The 20,321-nt window shown below is 55.6% G+C and overlaps 1 protein-coding gene across 2 annotated transcripts in view; it reads right to left on the bottom strand.

Moving 5' to 3' along the window:
• Positions 1-20,321, bottom strand: part of SRGAP3 (SLIT-ROBO Rho GTPase activating protein 3) — a 73,446-nt gene that overhangs the window by 30,225 nt on the left and 22,900 nt on the right. For both annotated transcript variants that reach the window (XM_066558387.1, XM_066558388.1), the window contains exons 2-4: positions 13,013-13,205; positions 9,441-9,603; positions 3,835-3,897 (exon numbers count right to left, since the gene is read on the bottom strand). In XM_066558387.1, the coding sequence (XP_066414484.1) occupies positions 3,835-3,897; positions 9,441-9,603; positions 13,013-13,205 (419 nt within the window). The remainder of the gene's footprint in view (positions 1-3,834; positions 3,898-9,440; positions 9,604-13,012; positions 13,206-20,321) is intronic.

The raw sequence follows: 20,321 nt of genomic DNA, 5'->3' as shown, positions 1-20,321 counted from the left end.
ACCAAAGGAACAAAGCTTGTTTTAACTCACAGCTGAACTATTTCTGCACAAAACCATTCACAAGCATCTCCACTTCAGAATGAAAGTCATCCACTTCCATTTTGATTAAAATCAGTGTGGCTTTGGTTCTCTCCATACAGACTCCACAGGGTGACTTGCATCAGAACAGCAACAAGGCTGAGCTAAAATCAATGTGGTTGTTTTGGCTTAGGTTTGAGACAGTGTATGCCTGAGAAGCCTGTAAAAAATTGTTGTTTCCACCCAGTGCACAGAATTCCCCTCGCAGAGGCTTAAAAAGCAGTCTTGCCAGGGCATGGATGAGCTGTGGGTAAAGGCCTGGCCAGAGGCAAGAAAATCAACTTCTCTGTGCTGACAGCAAAGTGACATTTCTGACGCAGCAGCAGCCTGGTGTCCTGTGAGCCAGGTCCCTACCCCGTGCCTGGCTTTGTCAGCAGCCGCAGCCCCCGTGCTGCTCATGGGCACCCCACGTGCTGCACAGAACACACAGCAGCAGCTCAGCCCCAAAGTGTCCCCAGGCACCCCCAGACCCCTGAGCTGGGGGCAGCTGGGCCCCTTCACCTGATGGCTCAGGAACAGAACTCTGAGAGGCAGGAGCTGCTGGCACCAAGCACACGTGAGGTGACCCCGATTGCCCCGCGGGCTTTTTCTTCATGCTTTTGAAATCTGTCCCCTCCCTGCTCCCTCCCGCCTGGATGACACAACCAGTTTGTTATCTCAGCAGCAAGGCTGGGCGCAAACACAGAGCTCCTCCAGCTGTCCCAGTTTCCCACTCAAACCAGTTTGTTTCACCATTCAAGCCCATTCTGCTCAGCACACGGAGCAAAGCAGCGAATGGCAGAAGTCTCAGCTCCTGTGAGGACGAGCAGAATGACCCTGTGCTCCTCCCTGGTCACTGCTTGCAGTGGGACTCAGCACAGCGCTGGCCCCCGTGTCCCCAGGGATGCCCTGTCCGTGGCTGGGCTCAGAGCAGGCTGCTCCACAGCTATGCAGCTCAGGCCAGCCCTTGTTGGCCTTCCCTTGTTGTGCATCTGTCATGCTGCTGCTGCAATTAATCCTAATTAGTCACCACCCCTAACACAGCTTGTGACATTCAACCATCAACAACAAACTCCCAAATCTCACACAGGCTTTTTAATCTGATCTGCTGTCCACCCACACTGCAGGTCTCACAACAATCAAATCCTTCAACAGCCAGTGCAGGAACCAACCTGTTAAGAGGAGATTTATGGCAGAAATTTCAAATACAATCATTCATGCTCTGTTGTTTAGGCCTGTTTTTCAAAAAGATGAAATAGAATGATTGTTTAGGAATAAACCTACTGCAGCATTATTTATGTACCAGTTACAGATACAACCAAAGAAAGGAAATATATTATCTCAATTTTCCAACAAAAGGCAGACTTTATATGGTTTTGTTGCTCCTAAACCACAAATATAATATTTTTTTAAAGAACACTTGCTACAGGGCAAGAGGCAAAAGCAACACAAAGACTTTTACTACTCTGCTATGAAAACCTGCTTGAAGAGCCATGTCCTGACTAACAGCACATGATCTCACTGGGAGGCACAGACAGCTCTGCAGCCAAAGTGCTCCTCGGGGCACAAGACAGAGCTGAGCCCCTATGGGCCAGAAGTTTTCTGCATTCCCCAGCAGAATGTCGTGTTCAGCCATCCCCCCAGGGCTCACAGGGGCACAGAGGCATCCAACAGACAAGCAGGGCCAGCTCAGAGCCATTGGTGCCTGGAAATCACCAACCCAGGGTCTGAGCAGGGCCAAAAGGTGATGTGGTGCCCAATCCCCAGCAGGTGAGGGCACTGCAGACACAGGGATGTGACTGGATCACACAGCCCCAGGGGTGAGGGCACTGCAGACACAGGGATCTGACTGGATCACACCCACACAGCCCCAGCAGGTGAGGGCACTGCAGACACAGGGATCTGACTGGATCACACAGCCCCAGCAGGTGAGGGCACTGCAGACACAGGGATCTGACTGGATCACACAGCCCCAGCAGGTGAGGGCACTGCAGACACAGGGATGTGACTGGATCACACCCACACAGCCCCAGGGGTGAGGGCACTGCAGACACAGGGATCTGACTGGATCACACAGCCCCAGCAGGTGAGGGCACTGCAGACACAGGGATCTGACTGGATCACACAGCCCCAGCAGGTGAGGGCACTGCAGACACAGGGATCTGACTGGATCACACAGCCCCAGCAGGTGAGGGCACTGCAGACACAGGGATGTGACTGGATCACACCCACACAGCCCCAGGGGTGAGGGCACTGCAGACACAGGGATCTGACTGGATCACACAGCCCCAGCAGGTGAGGGCACTGCAGACACAGGGATCTGACTGGATCACACAGCCCCAGCAGGTGAGGGCACTGCAGACACAGGGATCTGACTGGATCACACAGCCCCAGCAGGTGAGGGCACTGCAGACACAGGGATCTGACTGGATCACACAGTCCCAGCAGGTGAGGGCACTGCAGACACAGGGATCTGACTGGATCACACAGCCCCAGGGGTGAGGGCACTGCAGACACAGGGATCTGACTGGATCACACCCACACAGCCCCAGGGGTGAGGGCACTGCAGACACAGGGATCTGAATGGATCACACAGCCCCAGGGGTGAGGGCACTGCAGACACAGGGATCTGACTGGATCACACAGCCCCAGGGGTGAGGGCACTGCAGACACAGGGATCTGACTGGATCACGCAGCCCCAGCAGGTGAGGGCACTGCAGACACAGGGATCTGACTGGATCACACAGCCCCAGCAGGTGAGGGCACTGCAGACACAGGGATGTGACTGGATCACACAGCCCCAGGGGTGAGGGCACTGCAGACACAGGGATGTGACTGGATCACACAGCCCCAGGGGTGAGGGCACTGCAGACACAGGGATCTGACTGGATCACACAGTCCCAGCAGGTGAGGGCACTGCAGACACAGAGATCTGACTGGATCACACAGCCCCAGCAGGTGAGGGCACTGCAGACACAGGGATCTGACTGGATCACACAGCCCCAGCAGGTGAGGGCACTGCAGACACAGGGATGTGACTGGATCACACCCACACAGCCCCAGGGGTGAGGGCACTGCAGACACAGGGATCTGACTGGATCACACAGCCCCAGCAGGTGAGGGCACTGCAGACACAGGGATCTGACTGGATCACACAGTCCCAGCAGGTGAGGGCACTGCAGACACAGGGATGTGACTGGATCACACAGCCCCAGCAGGTGAGGGCACTGCAGACACAGGGATCTGACTGGATCACACAGCCCCAGCAGGTGAGGGCACTGCAGACACAGGGATCTGACTGGATCACACAGCCCCAGCAGGTGAGGGCACTGCAGACACAGGGATCTGACTGGATCACACAGCCCCAGCAGGTGAGGGCACTGCAGACACAGGGATCTGACTGGATCACACAGCCCCAGCAGGTGAGGGCACTGCAGACACAGGGATCTGACTGGATCACACAGCCCCAGGGGTGAGGGCACTGCAGACACAGGGATCTGACTGGATCACGCAGCCCCAGCAGGTGAGGGCACTGCAGACACAGGGATCTGAATGGATCACACCCACACAGCCCCTCCAGGCTCCAGGGAAGCAGCTGGGCACTGGGACCCAGCCCTGGCCTCCAGCACTGCCACCCCCAGTGAGGAGAGATCTCCCAGAGGATGGAGGGGAAGGGATGGGCCGCGCTGCAGGACAGCCAGGGCAGAGCCTCCTCAGACTTGCTGAACAAGCCTGTGCTCCCCAGGCTGGGGAACAGTGGGATGGCTCAGTGCTCACCGTGTAGAGCTCATTGGTGACTTTCAGGAGCTCCTCATGCATCTGGAGGCCAATCTCCTTGCTCTGCAAGACAAAAACAAGAAGAGGTGAGACTGTTATGCTCAAAACATGCAGATCTAAAATGAAAATACATTTCAGAGGAATCATAAATGTGAATGCACAGCACAGCAAAGTCTCGTGCAGTTTCAGAGCGGCTCTGTATTCATTTGAGGTTGATGTTTGCCCATAGATCACCCAAGCTGTGTTTCAGAGACCATGAGGAAGAATTTCGTATAATTTAACCTATTTACCCTGCAAAACAGATGAATCTAAAATTACAGGCAATACTGCTTTGCCTTTCCACTGGTAAAATTAATTCCCAGCCCACAGCCAACTCCCCATTTGGGTATAACACACAACACTGTCCCCCAGTTTGGGGACTGGCAGGGTGTACATCATCCAACAGCCATTTGTGTTCCCTAGACTGGCATTCTCCAGCCCCACAGCATCACCCATCAATCTGTCCTGATCTGAAAACTCTGCTGCTCTGTGATTAAACACATCTGCTGCTGGGCCTGCAATTCCAGCCAATGCTGGTATTTCAGAGCAAAGACTACCAGGGCTCCCCAGCACCAGCATCCCAGGTTTACAATTCCCTTGGCCATGACCCAGCCCCCAGCTCCTCCACAGTAGCTCATTTTCACTATTCTAACCTGAGTGAACCAAAGCATCTCTGAAAAAGGACATTACAAAATAGCTACACCACAGTTATATAATAAAGTTTCCAGTTTCACATCAGCAGCAGCCAAAGTTCAGCCAGCTGAGGAGACACTCCGTGCCAGTGAGGAACTCCTGGCATCCTCCTGTCTGCTGAAATGCCATTATCAGGCTGTGTTTTCCCTTTCCTTGCCAGGCAGGATGAGGCAGATGCAGTTGCCAGCCTCACAGAGCATGGACACAGCCCTTCATGGAGAGGCCATAGCATGGGGAGCTGCCCAACACTGGAGCCTGGCTGCAGATCCAACCAGCTCCTGCTGCAGCCCAGCAGCTGGAGGTGCTGGGATGTGCTCACACTGCTTTCCTGCCTGCCTGCAATTACACCACAAATCTCTCCGTGAAATCTTCTTGGCTAGGAAATACTTATTATAGCTTGAAGATGTGTTTAAACTAAGTATAGACACCCCCTCCTCCCTCCCCTAAACCAAACCAAAACAAAACTGAGCAGTTTCTCCCAGATTTCCTCAAATAACTCCAGGAAGTTTTGTGCACGTGGGCAGGGAAAACAACATTCCACCAGTCTGGGTGATGAGAGAAGCCCTCGACATGGAAATGTCCTCTAATTCCAGTCAATGGGATAACCTACAGACTTTGAAAGTTTAATCTGGATTATCAGAAGTTAGGCTTAAAGCAAAACCTGAAGCAAGGAGTCCAAAGGGTCACAGTCCCACCCAGTAACCACAGTGTGTCTGTGAGTTAGTGCAGGGCACCTGGGACAGCCCCACCCTCAGAGGCCTGACAGAGCACTCTGCTCCCACTCCCATGGGTACCAGGGAGGTGCCAGGATGATGCCAGTGACCACAAGGTTGGACCTCATTTGAGGCCCACGGCCACCAGGAACCCATCTGGACTGGAGCCCAGTCCCTGTCCCCTGCCCACCAACACTGATGGTCATCACTGCCCCCAAAAATCTCACTGGGGCTTCATTCACAGCAGAGCTGTGACAGATGTGCATCCCCCCAGACACAGCCCAAAGAGGTTTGGGGCCCTCCTCACCCTCTACAGCTCCTGACAGGAAGGTGCAGCCAGGTGGGGGCCAGGTTCTGCTCCCAGAGAACAGGGGACAGGACAAGAGAAAACAGCCTCAAGTTGTACCAGGGAAGTTTGGGTTGAATACTTGGAACAAATTTCTTCTCCATTCCTGGAGGAATTTTAAAGCTGTGTGGACGTGGCACTTGGGGACATGGGTTAGTGGTGGCCTTGGCAGTCCTGGGGGAAGGGTTGGGCTCCACGGCCTCAGACAGCTTTTCCAACCCAAACCATCCTGTGATTCTAATGTGAGTTATTGCAGCCAAGGTCTCCAGCCAGGGGGCTTGGAGCCCACAGCCTGCAGGAGTCACACGCAGCCTGCAGCCACCCCTGCTGCCAGGACCAGGCCCCAAGGCAAGGCTTCCCAAAGGCCTGGGGAGGACAGGACAGGCTGGTGGCAGAAGCTGTGGCCCAGCTGGGCTGCAGCTCTGCCTCTGCCCCGGATTTCCTGCACCGTGCAGGGCAAGGCCACAGAGCTGTAATTTTCAAACCCAATTTTAGACTCTGAGATAGAGCAACACAAACAGGCTCAGTTGTTGCTCCATGAGCTACACCTGCACAGGCAGGCACAGGTGGGGAGCACAGTCAAAGAGCCAATTGCTTCCAGACACTAACCCAACACCTGGCCCCTGCTGCAAAGGGCCTGCGGCACTGCTGGGAGACTCCCAGCATCCAAGAGGGCAGTGAGGATGAGTGAGGATGTGCAGCCTCTTCCAAGCTGAAGGACTTGCCCGTCCTCCAAGCCTGCTGCCTTCCCTTTCTCCTGTGGAGAAATTTTATTTGTGTACTTACAGAAGACAACACCAAAAGATCATTCCAGTTCCTGGGACCATCCACAAAACCCGAACTACAATTTAGGTGCTTCCTTTATGCTTCACATTCCTCCTAAAACCCACAGCTGCTCACTGAGACAGCAATGGCTTCAAGTTAGCAATTTATTAAAACTCCTGCCATGCTGACAGAGTCTGGGGCAGCAGCAGCATGGATGACTGGCAGTGGACATCCAAGACAAAGACAAGAGCTCCCATCCAGACACTGCTTCTTCATCCAACCTCCATCCAGGACAAAGCAGCATGGGCTGTAATTAAATACACTGTCACAGCACATAATTAAATCCCACACTGGGGAATAAGCCAGCACCCTTATTTTGGACATAGCAATGCTCTGTCTCAATCATGTAATTTCCTGTATCCCATACCTGGAAGAAGCATCATACTTCCTTCCTTCTGCACAGCAGGTTAGAGTGCAGCAAACACCTCCGTGGCAATGGGTGCCTCACCCTGGGTTTGAGTGTGCCAGGACACCTGGGTGGGGAGGGACAAACTGCCTGGTTCAGTGACAGGAGGACACTGGGGTGGGGAGGGACAAACTGCCTGGTTCAGTGACAGGAGGACACTGGGGTGGGGAGGGACAAACTGCCTGGTTCAGTGACAGGAGGACACTGGGGTGGGGAGGGACAAACTGCCTGGTTCAGTGACAGGAGGACACTGGGGTGGGGAGGGACAAACTGCCTGGTTCAGTGACAGGAGGACACTGGGGTGGGGAGGGACAAACTGCCTGGTTCAGTGACTGTGACCCCACCTGTGCCAGGCTCAGCCAGGGAAGCCGAGGGAGCAGCAGCTCTGCACCCACATCTCTCCAGGCAGATTACCACGTGCTGAGCTCCTTAGTTATGCTCACCCTGTAGCCCTGAGCCCTCCCCACCCTTCCCCAGGACTGCTGGCATTTACATAATGAGTGCAGGAAACACAAAACCTCCTGGCTCCTCATGTCCCTGCAGCGTGTCACAGGCCATTAATAAACTCTAGATGGGAAGAATTAAAAGTGACATTTCTGGAAAAAAATGTTACTCTAATTTACCATCAAAGAGCAATCTCCAGCACACCCAGCAGCTGAGCCACGACTGCTTTAACCCTTCTGCAGCCAGGTTATCTGCCAGCAGCCTTGCACAGCCTGGCCCCCCTTGGAGGGTTTTACCCACCACACTCAAATCCAGACTGGGCACCACAGTGAAAGCTCCCTCCTCTGAGCAGCTTCATATGCTGCAAGGCTGGACCTTCAAGATCCATTTACCAGCATGCTCCTGTTTCCACACGGGTGCCCCAGGTTCCCACTGAGCACTGCTGTGAAGTGGAAGTGCAGCCTCAGATCCCTTCAGACAAGGTGTGCCATAGGCTGAGAAAAATAAATAACCTGAATATGCCCAAAAGTGGCAGCCTCCCTGTCCACATGAAAGGCAAATGTTGACACAAAGTAAGTCTTTTCCCTGATTTAGCTGAACCTTATTTCCAGGGACAGGTAAGTCCAAGGAACAAGCCCAGTGAAATCACAGATGCCCACAGCTGTAAAGGCTCCTCTGGATGCAAAGCAGGTGCTGGCTCTGGCAGGCTGCAGAGGGAGCCACCCAGCTGTCCTGGAGGAGATGGAGGAGGGACAAACAAGGAGCAACCATTTCTATCAAATTTAAGTGTTGAGCCTTAGAAGTTGAAATTTAAGTTCAAAAATAAGGGGAGATGGAAGAACACCAAAAACAAAGAAATAATTCTGCTGAATGGATGAAATTCTTCACCATCCTGTCCTGACTGAGGATTGACATACAACAGGAAAACACTCAAAACATTCAATATATGTCCTTGTTTGCAAGCTGGCTGTGTTTCCAAACAAGACACACCATCCCCAGACATGGGCAGGGAAAGCAGAAGCATAGTTTAAATATAAATCTCAAAAACCGGTTCAGAGCAAAATGCAAATGAGAGGAACATTTTGAGATAGAACTGGACTAACTGACATCTACCAAGTATCTCCATTTCTGGAGGGCAGGAGAACAGGAAAAGGGATGAAATCCCATATCAAATCAGCCAACACAAACCTGACCTTGCAGTTTAATTTCTAGGTCAGATCTATAAACTAGAGGAAACTGGCCATAAAAATATCACATGAAATTTATTCTCCAGTCAGGCTGAAATTTCAAGATAAGCCCTGATTATGAGCCTTCTCCTGCTGGAGAGGCAGGTGCCCTGTGGCTCACCCTGCTCCCTCACTACAGTCCCCTGATGAAAACAAGGCCACAGAGCCTACCCTCTGCTGGGACTCTTCATGCTCCTACCACACTCCACACCTTCAATGAACAGCTCTGGTCCACCTGACTGTGTGATTCTCAGAAGTCTCTGCTGCTCATTTTTAATTTGGTTATCATTAATAATTCTGTATCATCAGCAGATTTTGTCATCTTACTGTTCAGGCTTTTTCCAAATAATTTCTTAGGAACTGCACTGGAACTCTCCTTCCCTTTTTTCCTGCCTTTTAACTAATCATTAATCCAGAAAACAACCCCTCTCTACGCTTCAACAGCTCCTCAGGAATTTCAGCTAAGTCCCTTTTCCAGTGAAGGCCCTAATGACATGATCTCTGGCTCCTGGAAATACCTCCCCTGAATTTCTGAGGCATGACTCTTGCCCTCAGGAAGCACAGTGACTCCTTTCTTGTGCTGCCTCATAGCTGTCATCCTGCTCCTGGGCAAGGTTCCACCCAACAAGCCTGTTGTGACCTGTTCTCTGAAGCCCTCCAAAGAGTCTGGAAAAAAGAGTCAGCCTGTTTCCACCTCTCGCTTCTCTGGCACTGACACTTTGAGCACCAGGTCACACCTCACACTCCAGACTTGACAGGTCTAGATCTCAGTTCCTTTCAAACTCTAGGATAAATACTACCTGGAACGACTTTAGTGGTAGTCCCTTGCAAGATTTGCTCTGCAACATTGATGACAATTCTATTTTAGACTAAAAACCAGGATGGATGCTCAGGAAGCAAGGCTGCCCAGTCACCTTTTTGAAGAGCCTGATGACATCCTCACTGATCTGGGACAGCCGCACGATGACATTGTTCATGAAGATGTCGTTCAGGGTGGCGTGGTCCCGGCTCTCCCGACGCGTCTGCGTCAGAACCAGGTACCAGCAGTTCACAGGGGACAGGAGGTGCTGATCTTTCCTAGAGAATCGTGGAAAAGAAAAATCAAAAAGGCCAGGTGAACACGTCAAGAAGGCACACATTTTCAAATGAACGCTGTGGGCACATCGCCTCCCTCCCTCCCCTGCACACAGCCGCTGGGATTCAGGGCGTGATCTCCCCTTCCAGCTGCAGCAGCACTGCCACACAGGGATGTCCAGTGCCACGCAAGCACCTGTACCACACCCGGCCCCCAGCCAGCCCCTCACAAACTGTGCTCTGGAAGATGGCACAGGAGAAGAAACATCCCTGGAAAGGGAGAGAGCTTTGCTCGCTCTTTCCCCTCACAGTACAAATACAGCTGTCACTGCTGCAGAAGGGCCCTTTGCCCCCCAGTGCACTGTGCTGGCTTTAGGGCACTGAAAAGTGCTCACCAAAGGGTTCTGCGTCCAGCGTTAGCTCAGAGTGTCTGTGCACAACGTGAACACACCCAGGTACGCTGTGGGGGACAGCGTGGAGACTGCAGACCCTGTGCATGCACACACAGACAGCACAACTGCCTGCAGACTGCAGGACGAGCCCTGGCCCTGGAGGCACCACGATGGCCAGAGCCAGGGCTGGGCACAGCCCGCTGCCCACGGCTGCACGGGGACAAAGCAGCACTGCAGGGACGTGAATCCTGAGAGTCACAGCCTCATCACAGTAATGACACACATGAGCAGCTGGGGAAGTGCTGCAGATGGGCCTGCTAAGGGCAGGTACACAGCAGTCTGGAAGATAAAAATGTATGAAGGGAGTCTCTGGACATGGAACGGACAGTGAGGACTCAGCAGGAGAGAGCACTGAAATCAAGCTGACCCAACTAACACCACCAACACCAGCACTTGTGCCCAGGTCCTTTAGAGCAGTGGAGAACCACTTGTCACCTGTGGACACTGCACAGCAGCAGCTTCTAGAATTGTAAGCAATGCAAAGTCCCAATACTGCTCTGAGCCAATGGGTGAGGGCAGACACCCCCTGAGCCTCTGTGGGCTCCATCTCTGAACCAGAGCTCCTTCAATTCCTTGGTGCACAGCGCAGCACCCAGCACCACACAACCAACATGCAACAGCCAGATGCCAAAAGGACAGAGAGGATCTGAACAGCAACTCATCATCAGCAGAGCTTGGCATAAGACAGCAGTAAAGCCTCACACCAGAGAGACCAAGTAAACAGATTAAATGGGATTTAGTAATATGGAATAAATAGGATTTAGTAATGTGACAGCAAAAATCACTGCTCTTGCAGCGGAAACAGGAAAAAAATCACCGGGGGTTAGAGGAAGAAACAGACTGTGAAGAAACTCTCACAGAGAGGAAGAGACTCTCTGTGAAGAGCCTGGGGCTGGTGAGGAGAAGGGCAGCAAGCAGGCAAAGCCCAGGCTCTCTCTGAAAGGCACTGAACAGCAGCTTCAGCCTTTGGCCACTGACTGAACGACATGAGCTTCATCTGGAACAAAGGGCACAATTCCAGCTGAGAGACTTTCACAGACACCGCTGGCAGAAACAGAGACAGGGACAAACGCTGTGGCCCAGGGAGGCAAAGGTGGAGAGCTCGGGCTCAGGTGCTGCAAGGAGAGCAGCCAGGACCAGCACCTGGCTCCACGCTGCCAGTGCCACACGGTTCCAGGGCACAGGGTGTGCTGGGCACACAGCCTGCCGGGTACTGGGCCTGCAGGGCACTGGGCACACAGCCTGCCGGGCACAGGGCACACAGCTCCTGCTGGGCACTGGGCACACAGCCTGCCGGGTACTGGGCCTGCAGGGCACTGGGCACACAGCTCCTGCTGGGCACTGGGCACACAGCTCCTGCAGGGCACTGGGCACACAGCCTGCCGGGTACTGGGCCTGCAGGGCACTGGGCACACAGCTCCTGCTGGGCACTGGGCACACATCCTGCTGGGCACTGGGCACACATCCTGCTGGGCACTGGGCACACAGCTCCTGCTGGGCACTGGGCACACAGCTCCTGCTGGGCACTGGGCACACAGCCTGCTGGGCACTGGGCACACAGCTCTGCTGGGCACTGGGCACACAGCTCTGCTGGGCACTGGGCACACAGCCTGCCGGGGACAGCTCTGCTGGGCACACATCCTGACGGGCACAGGGCACACAGCCTGCCGGGCACTGGGCACACAGCCTGCAGGGCACAGCTCTGCCGGGCACTGGGCACACAGCCTGCTGGGCACTGGGCACACATCCTGCTGGGCACTGGGCACACATCCTGCTGGGCACTGGGCACACAGCTCCTGCTGGGCACTGGGCACACAGCCTGCCGGGCACAGCTCTGCTGGGCACACATCCTGACGGGCACTGGGCACACAGCCTGCTGGGCACTGGGCACACAGCCTGCCGGGCACAGCTCTGCTGGGCACACATCCTGACGGGCACAGCTCCTGCTCTGCCCATGCTGCCCAGTGAGACCCTGCACCCTGACACTGCCAGGAGAGCCAGCTGTGGCAGGGGACACAACAACCCACAGCAGCTGCCAACCCCAGCATGAGCACCAGGCGTGGCCCCACAGAGCCCAGCCGGGTCCTTCTGGCCTGGCACACATGGGGAGCAGGGAGCAGCCCCCAGCTGCAAGGGGCAGTGGCCTCCTCAGGGCCTTGAGGTCACCAGCCAGCAGAACGGCACAAGCCAGTATCCTCAACACAGAGCAGTCACCTCCAAAATGAAATTCTGAGTCAAGGTTGTTTTCCTTTCTATTTTCTTCAGATATTTTCTGGTTTAGCCAAGCTTACAAGTGTGGTTAAACTGAAAAGAAGCTGCTTTTGAAAACACATATTTACATATTCATGGATTTCACAATTGCATCACTGGTTTGATTCTCACACAATCCCAGGACTCAGTTCATATTTCCTACTTCAAAGCTTTGTTTCACAATATTTCCACTAAGGATCTGCCTCCCTCCAACACCATACGGCTAAGCACAGAAAAAGCACATACTTTATTGCAAATAAAGTGCAGTAAATTCCATTTCCAGAAACTGCTTCCAACCCTGAGCCTGCCAGTGAGCCTGCATGAAACACCCAGCACCTGGATAGCTGGTGACTGGGCTACACACAAAAACCAGGATTATGGACCAGGCCCACCCCTATTTGCACAATCAAATCAGTGGCTGAATTCAAGACCCTTCAAAAAATCAAGGGGTTTGACTCCTTCCTAGTCCCCAGTTCCTATTTTATTGTGTTGCTCAGGAAGTGCTCAGTAAGTGCAATTCAGGCAGCACAGGTCAGCGATGCTGTGGTGCAAGTCCTGGACAGACAAATGTCCAGTTCCTTCTGTGAGCCACGCAGGGATGAGACAGTGGAGGCTGACGTGACTTCACTCTGCTTTAGGAGCACGAGGCCGCAGGCCAACCCCCAGTGCCCCTTGCTCTGCACCAGTCTGCCCTGGGAACAGCCACTCACTTGAACTGGTGCTCCCTGGAGCTGCGGATCTTGGAGGAGAAGCGCTCGGCCAGCTTCTCCAGGCTGCGGGAGTACTCCAGCTCGATCTCGGCCTTCCTGCGGAAGAACTCCTGCAGGTCCTGCAGCAGCTGCAGCCGCGACTCCGACTGCTGCTCCAGGCATTTGAACTGCTCCACCAGCTGCGTTCGGATCTCTGCAGGCACAGGACAGGAGAGGAACAAAGACATCAGCTACAGACACTTCTCCTCCCTTGTCCCAGAGCAAACAGCACAGCTCTGCCGGAGCTCCCTCCAGGCCCTGGGTGAATTCTGGGCTCAATAACCACAGGATCTGCTTCCCAAGAGACAGCAGAACAGTGCCATCGACCAGCCTCACATTAAACCTTATTCTTTGTCAAAATAAACAGTCTTACAACACTGAGACCAACCTCAGAGCTTTCAATTGCCTTTTGAAACCAGAAAACCATACTTCTATCTATCTGGTACTACCTGAAATCACACACTATTCTCATATAAACTAAGGTTTTATTTCTTGATAAATGTCAATGTGAATACCTTCAATATAGCCAGCACTGACCTTAAGGAAGCTGGCACTGCCATGCACCCGTCTCTCACCCCATCCCCCTGCACTGCCAGGTTTAACAACAAATACAACCCAGCTTTGGCTCAAAGGCTTAAAAAGTCTTTCACACCCTCCAAATCCCAGTTCAAACCACCAAAGGTTTCATCTGTTCCGTGTTTATTTGCTTTCCCCAGAGGACCTTCAGACACCGGGACAGACGCACTGCAGTCCCCTGCGACCTTCCCCAAGTGGGCTCAGCAGCACTGGAGGTGCCTGTGGAGCGTGGGACAGGCTCCTTGGGCAGCTGGTGTGCCCTGCAGCACCTGGGTCCCTGCTGCATCCTGTAGGAACAGGCACTGCAGGAACAGCTGGGCTCCAGTGCTGGCCCTGCCTGGCGCTGCCAGAACCCAGCCCCTCGGCTGCAAATCCCCCACTCGGGGGACGCTGATCCCAGCAAGGCAGGCAGGGAAGGGAGAGCTGCTCACGGGCACAGCCAGACCCCTGGCCCTGTCTGCAAGAGAAGCAACACAGCACCTGTGGCACAGGATGCGATGGCAATATACCTCCCCAACTCTTCCCAACCCCGGGCAGGGTTTCTGCAGCTCTGTGAAGTGCACCTGGCCAGGAGCCCGTGCAGGAGCTGCTCACTCTCTCTGGAGCAGCAGCTGAGCTCTGCCTGGAGGGCGTGTGCAGAACTGAAGGGAGAGGGCAAAACGAGACTAGACCATAGGAAAATCTATTCAAACTGAGAACAATTGGGCTGAGCTGGCTGAAGGGGGCAGCTGCACGGCAGAGGGATCAGAGGAGCTGGAATGGCAGGGGTCAGCTGATGGAAGGGGTCCTTGTGCTGCCTCCCTGTTCCCAGAGCCCTCGGGGACAGGGGAGAGCAGCCCCAGCTCCCCAGCACCACTCAGCCCTGGCAGAAGCAGGCGGGCACAGCTGAGGCCAGGCAGCTCCTGCACGTGCTCACCTTGAGACCCTTCACTCCTCCCCTCATGTGCCCAGAACAGCCACGGCACTTGTGGCCATTTTAGTCCACCTACAGAAACAGCCTCTTTAATGCTCCTAACAGCTGTACCAGCAATCCACGACACACAGGATGTCCTTTGCCTTCCCTAAGGTTTGTAAGGTCTGTTTTTCTCACTTTGCTCACCTGACACCGGTGAGAAGCCAAGGGCCCCAGCAGAGGAGGATGGGTGAGGCAGAGCAGGATGCTCAGCACAGCTGCTGCCTCTGCCCAGACAGGGCTTTCCCTGGCACTCTGGGCATCTGCTGCACACGGACATACAGACATCAGCCCTCACTCTCAACAAGCTGCAGAAGCTCCAGAATGAAGGACAATCCCACTCCACTGAGAATGCTAGAGATACCTTCAAAAGTTAAATTCTCTGCTAAAAGAATGCAGGAAAGGATGCTAAATTGCAAACAAGGTCTCACAAGAACTGGTCTTTATTCTCTCTGTTCCCAGTTTGCTGGAACCCAGCTCTCTCTGTCCCTGCCACACTTTGACCTTTGTCAACAGAATTTCTTTGTTTTTCCAATGCCTGTAACGTGTTGATTTGACACTTCTGTTTCCTTGCAGGAGTTCAGCCAGGTCAGTGCCAGCCCAGCACACAGAGGCAAAGGACAGGCCCTGTGGACAGAGAGAGCTGCCAGCTGTGTCCCTAAAACCACCAAGTGACAAACCATCACACCAACAGTGGAGATGGGCACTGACCCCAGGGGCTGCTGCTGCGTGCTAAACGGGAAGGGTTTGTGTAGAAAGCAAAATGCAAAGCTGCTGGCATCACCAATGCAAAGACAGATGTGGTGGCAGAGAGAAGGACATTGCTCAGTGCTCCAAGGGTCCCTGACAGTCAGCACTCCGGGGCAGCCCCGACAGCTCCTGCACTGCTTGCAGCCATGCTACATCCATCCTGTCCCTTGGGGGATTCACAGGCCTGCAATTCCAACCTTCAACCAGCTGCCAGTTATGCTTTCCACGGTAGATAATCTTCTCTTCAGCACCAAACCCCAAAACTTTACCTGTGGCTCCTCAGCTGGCATCAGCCACCATGGAAGCCAGCCCCAGCAGAAGGACAGCAGGATACCCTGCAGAGCTCATGGGCAGGCAACACACGGGAAGTTCAGCACGGGCTATTAAATAAACCCAATTCTCCACAGGCAAACAGTGGAAAATCCTGGGCAGTTAAGACTTGCAAAGGTCGGAGCCTAAACTGACACAGGGGAGGCAGGGGAGCCAGGAGAGCCTGCAGGGTGGGCTTGGTGCTGCTGCAGCCCGCACAGCCTGCCCCAGCAGCTGCGGACCGGAGCCCGCTCCTGCTCCTCAGGAGATGGGGCTTGGCACAGCACCCCGAGCCGCGCTCTGGCTGCTCAGACACGGCCAGACAAAGGCGGAGGTTTCTCCAGCAACGGGCTGGGCCAAGGCAGCCGGAGCTGCGCCCCTCCCGTGCCCGCGGCCCAAAGCCCGGCACGGAGCTCGGGCCACCCCCGGCACAAAGCCCGGCACGGAGCTCCGGCCACCCCCGGCACGGAGCTCGGGCCACCCCGGCACAAAGCCCGGCACGGAGCTCGGGCCACCCCGGCACAAAGCCCGGCACGGAGCTCGGGCCACCCCGGCCCAAAGCCCGGCACGGAGCTCGGGCCACCCCGGCCCAAAGCCCGGCACGGAGCTCGGGCCACCCCCGGCACAAAGCCCGGCACGGAGCTCGGGCCACCCCCGGCACAAAGCCCCGCACGGAGCTCGGGCCACCCCCGGCACGGAGCTCCAGCCACCCCCGGCACGGAGCTCCGGCCACCCCCGGCACGGAGCTCCGGCCACCCCCGGCACGGAGCTCCGGCCACCCCGGCACAAAGCCCCGCACGGAGCTGGGGTGCAGCCCGCCCACCCCCGCTGCTCCACCGCGCTGAATGATCCCAATCATCCATCCAGGAGAACTGCGCTGTCACGGATCCTCCCGCCGGGCAGCCTGAGACAGCCGCTCCTCTAACATATGCCTCACCCCACTGATTTGTGACAAGTGAGAAAATATGCTTGGCAACAAAAGCCATTATTTTCTCACAACTGGGATTAGACCCAATAGTTCATTGCAAATATAGCACAGCAAGCTGGACTCAGGGAGGATCCAATTCTTATACAAATACAGAACACACTAACAAGGCCATTTGACTCTCAATTGTTTTTGTGTCACATTCAGAGTATCCATGTGCTGCTTTCCCTAGAAGTCCAGCCCTCTCCCTAACAGAAATGCCTTGGGTGCATTTTCCAGCGCTTTGTCACCCCATGTGTGACCAGCACACGCGGTTTCCCCGGGGAGAGCCCTCACGCACACTCGGAGCTGATGCAGCTCCTGGATGCACTGTGGAGCACCAGCCAGTGTTCGTTCCAGCAGGAGAGCCCCAGCTGCGGGCAGTGAAGCCAGCACAGCCCCGGAGCCATGCCCAGGAGCCAGGCTCAGTCCGGGCTGGATCCCAGGCTGGCAGGGCATTTTTCAGAGCCCACACGGTCCCTGGGGTGCTCCTGCTGCCGGCACCTCGGGCACTGCCTTCCCTGCACAGCAGCTCCGGGGCTGGAGCAGCAGCAGAGGGATGCACGGGATGGGCTGCCACAGGAGAGGCTTTGTCAGGCCCCAGCAGTGACAGCACTGAGCCCCACAGCCACGGAGCTGCAGGCCCTCAGCCTGGAGCACCCACAGACAAATGCCAGGGGTGCCCTCATCACTACTGTGGAGCAGCCGGAGGGGACCGGCACGGAAAGCAAACAGCCCAAAGCTGCCCAAGCCTCCCCTCTCCTTCCTTCCGTGTGATTAGTAACATCACTGCCTAGACAAAGACAAGAGATACGGCTCCTGGTAAAACAAAGAACAAGACAAGCCTTTTATCTGAAACGAGTGCTCCCGGTTAAAAAAAAAAAAAAAAAAAAAAAAAAAAAAGAGAAAGGAAAACACTTCTCTCCAGTATGAAAACAACTCCTCTGGCAGTGGCATTTCTCAGGTATTTTCATGTGTGTCTGTAATCCCCAGCCCGTGCCGCAGCCCTTTGTGGGCACAGCCCCAGTTTTCCCTCGTACCCACATCATGACTTGCTGGGCTGTGAGGCAACAACTTCATCTGCAACCACTCCGAAGGGAAGTGAAAGTGTAAGATAGCCTATCTTGAACCCAGGGACTTCTTCCCCCCTGGGAAACCCCTGCCCTGGAGCAGCCCCTCGTTTAATGCAAAGGGCAAAGGAAGATGAGAACAGCCCCTCAATGTCCAAGAACAAATACCACAGCTGATATGGTGACAATGAAGCCTTGAAATGATTAATAATGAGCTTAGCAAGCACAAGAAGATGGTGGCAAAGCTCTGCCACCGAGAGGCACAGTACCAGCAGATCCCACACGCTGCTCCCTTCCCTCTCCTGTCCTTGCACACGAGGGTGGCTGCTGCTGCCAAGGCGGTGGCATTTGTCATAGACTTTGATACTCCACATCCACAGGAGCTACTGACAGCGGATTTCCCTTAAAAACCATCTCCGAATGCAGATCTGAAAGCAGCCAGCCTGGCTCGTGAGGAGGCAGCAGGGAACAATAAGTGTTTGGGGTGAAGAGAGCACCCAGTTCCTTCCACAGGCAGCACTGCCCGCATCACAGCCCGTGGTCCTGGGACACCAGGAACCAAAAACCAACCAAAGGAATCCAAACAGTGGGTACTGTTAACTTCAGCTGAGCCTCAAGGCCAAACTTCCCACAGATCAAGAGTGAGAACAGATATAATGGTGTGCGGCAATTATGTCCAATTTAAGAACAGAAACAGCACTTCAAACCACACATCATGTGTGCCAGATGGGAGGAGAGCTGGCCACAGAGTGTCCAGACCCGGCACCAATGCCAGCCACAGCTTCCCTGGCTCTGGAACAGCTGGGCAGCTGCCTCTCCAGGTTCTCTCTCATCTCCTGGACAATGCTGTCCAGGGATGCCACAGTCCTTCCTCTCTGACACTAAGGAGAAGGCAAACCCGCTTGCAGAGGAAATCCTCACTCTCATGGGAGCTGGTTTGTTTCACTCGGCACCACTCACAGAAATAAGCCAGACCTACCCAAAGTGGTTCTTTTCCCTCCCTCTCTCTGTGAAGAGAGGCACAAGCAGAGCTGGAGCCTGGCAGCAGGTCCTGACCCAGGTCCTTGCCAAATGCAGGGCACAGGACCAGCACAGGACAGCTCCACACTGTGTCCCCTCCAGGGAGCACCCAAAGTTCCAGAGCACCCCAGCTCTCTGCTTCCCTCAATCCTGCTGTGCTTCGGCTCAAGGTTCATGTCAGCAGAGAGGTCTGTGCCAGCCCGCCGGGCCTGGCAGGGACACAGCACAGGGACACAGCACAGGGACCTCCCGGCACAGGGACACAGCACAGGGACACAGCACAGGGACCCCCAAGCACAGGGACACAGCACAGGGACCCCGGGCACAGGGACACAGCACAGGGACCCCTCGGCACAGGGACACAGCACAGGGACCCCGGGCACAGGGACCCCCGGCACAGGGACCCCCAAGCACAGGGACACAGCACAGGGACCTCCCGGCGCAGGGACACAGCACAGGGACACAGCACAGGGACACAGCACAGGGACACTGCACAGGGACACTGCACAGGGACCCCCCGGCGCAGGGACACAGCACAGGGACACAGCACAGGGACACTGCACAGGGACACAGCACAGGGACCCCCGGGCACAGGGACACAGCACAGGGACCCCCAGGCACAGGGACACAGCACAGGGACACAGCACAGGGACCCCCCGGCGCAGGGACACAGCACAGGGACACTGCACAGGGACCCCCAGGCACAGGGACACAGCACAGGGACACAGCACAGGGACACTGCACAGGGACACAGCACAGGGACCCCCGGGCACAGGGACACAGCACAGGGACCCCCAGGCACAGGGACACAGCACAGGGACACAGCACAGGGACCCCCCGGCGCAGGGACACAGCACAGGGACACAGCACAGGGACCCCCCGGCGCAGGGACACAGCACAGGGACCCCGGGCACAGGGACACAGCACAGGGACACTGCACAGGGACACTGCACAGGGACACTGCACAGGGACACTGCACAGGGACCCCCCGGCACAGGGACACAGCACAGGGACCCCAGGCACAGGGACACAGCACAGGGACCCCCCAGTGCAGGGACACAGCACAGGGACCCCCAGGCACAGGGACACAGCACAGGGACCCCGGGCACAGGGACACAGCACAGGGACACTGCACAGGGACCCCGGGCACAGGGACACAGCACAGGGACACAGCACAGGGACCCCCAAGCACAGGGACACAGCACAGGGACCCCGGGCACAGGGACCCCGGGCACAGGGACCCCTCGGCACAGGGACACAGCACAGGGACCCTGGGCACAGGGACCCCCGGCACAGGGACCCCCAAGCACAGGGACCCCCCCCCCAAGCACAGGGACCCCCCCCCCAAGCACAGGGACCCCCCCGAAGCACAGGGATGCCCAGCACAAGGACGCCCCCAGGCACAGGGACCCCCAGGCACAGGGACCCCGACCCCAGCCCCAGTGAGAGGGCTGGCGTGGGGGAAGCCCCTGGCCTGGGCTGCAGCATCCTCCAGCTCCTTTTCCCACAGCCCCTGGCACCTCCACGTTTCCCTGGGAACAGAGACTCGTCCACTTGTAATTCACAGCCTGAACTGGTCACATCTGCTGCCACTTTTGTCTGACTGCGAGCAGCACCGAGGGAGTAAAT

Source organism: Molothrus aeneus, chromosome 12 (genome assembly GCF_037042795.1).
Source record: "Molothrus aeneus isolate 106 chromosome 12, BPBGC_Maene_1.0, whole genome shotgun sequence".
NCBI classification, from domain to species: domain Eukaryota; kingdom Metazoa; phylum Chordata; class Aves; order Passeriformes; family Icteridae; genus Molothrus; species Molothrus aeneus.
This window is presented reverse-complemented; position numbering and strand designations above follow the sequence as displayed.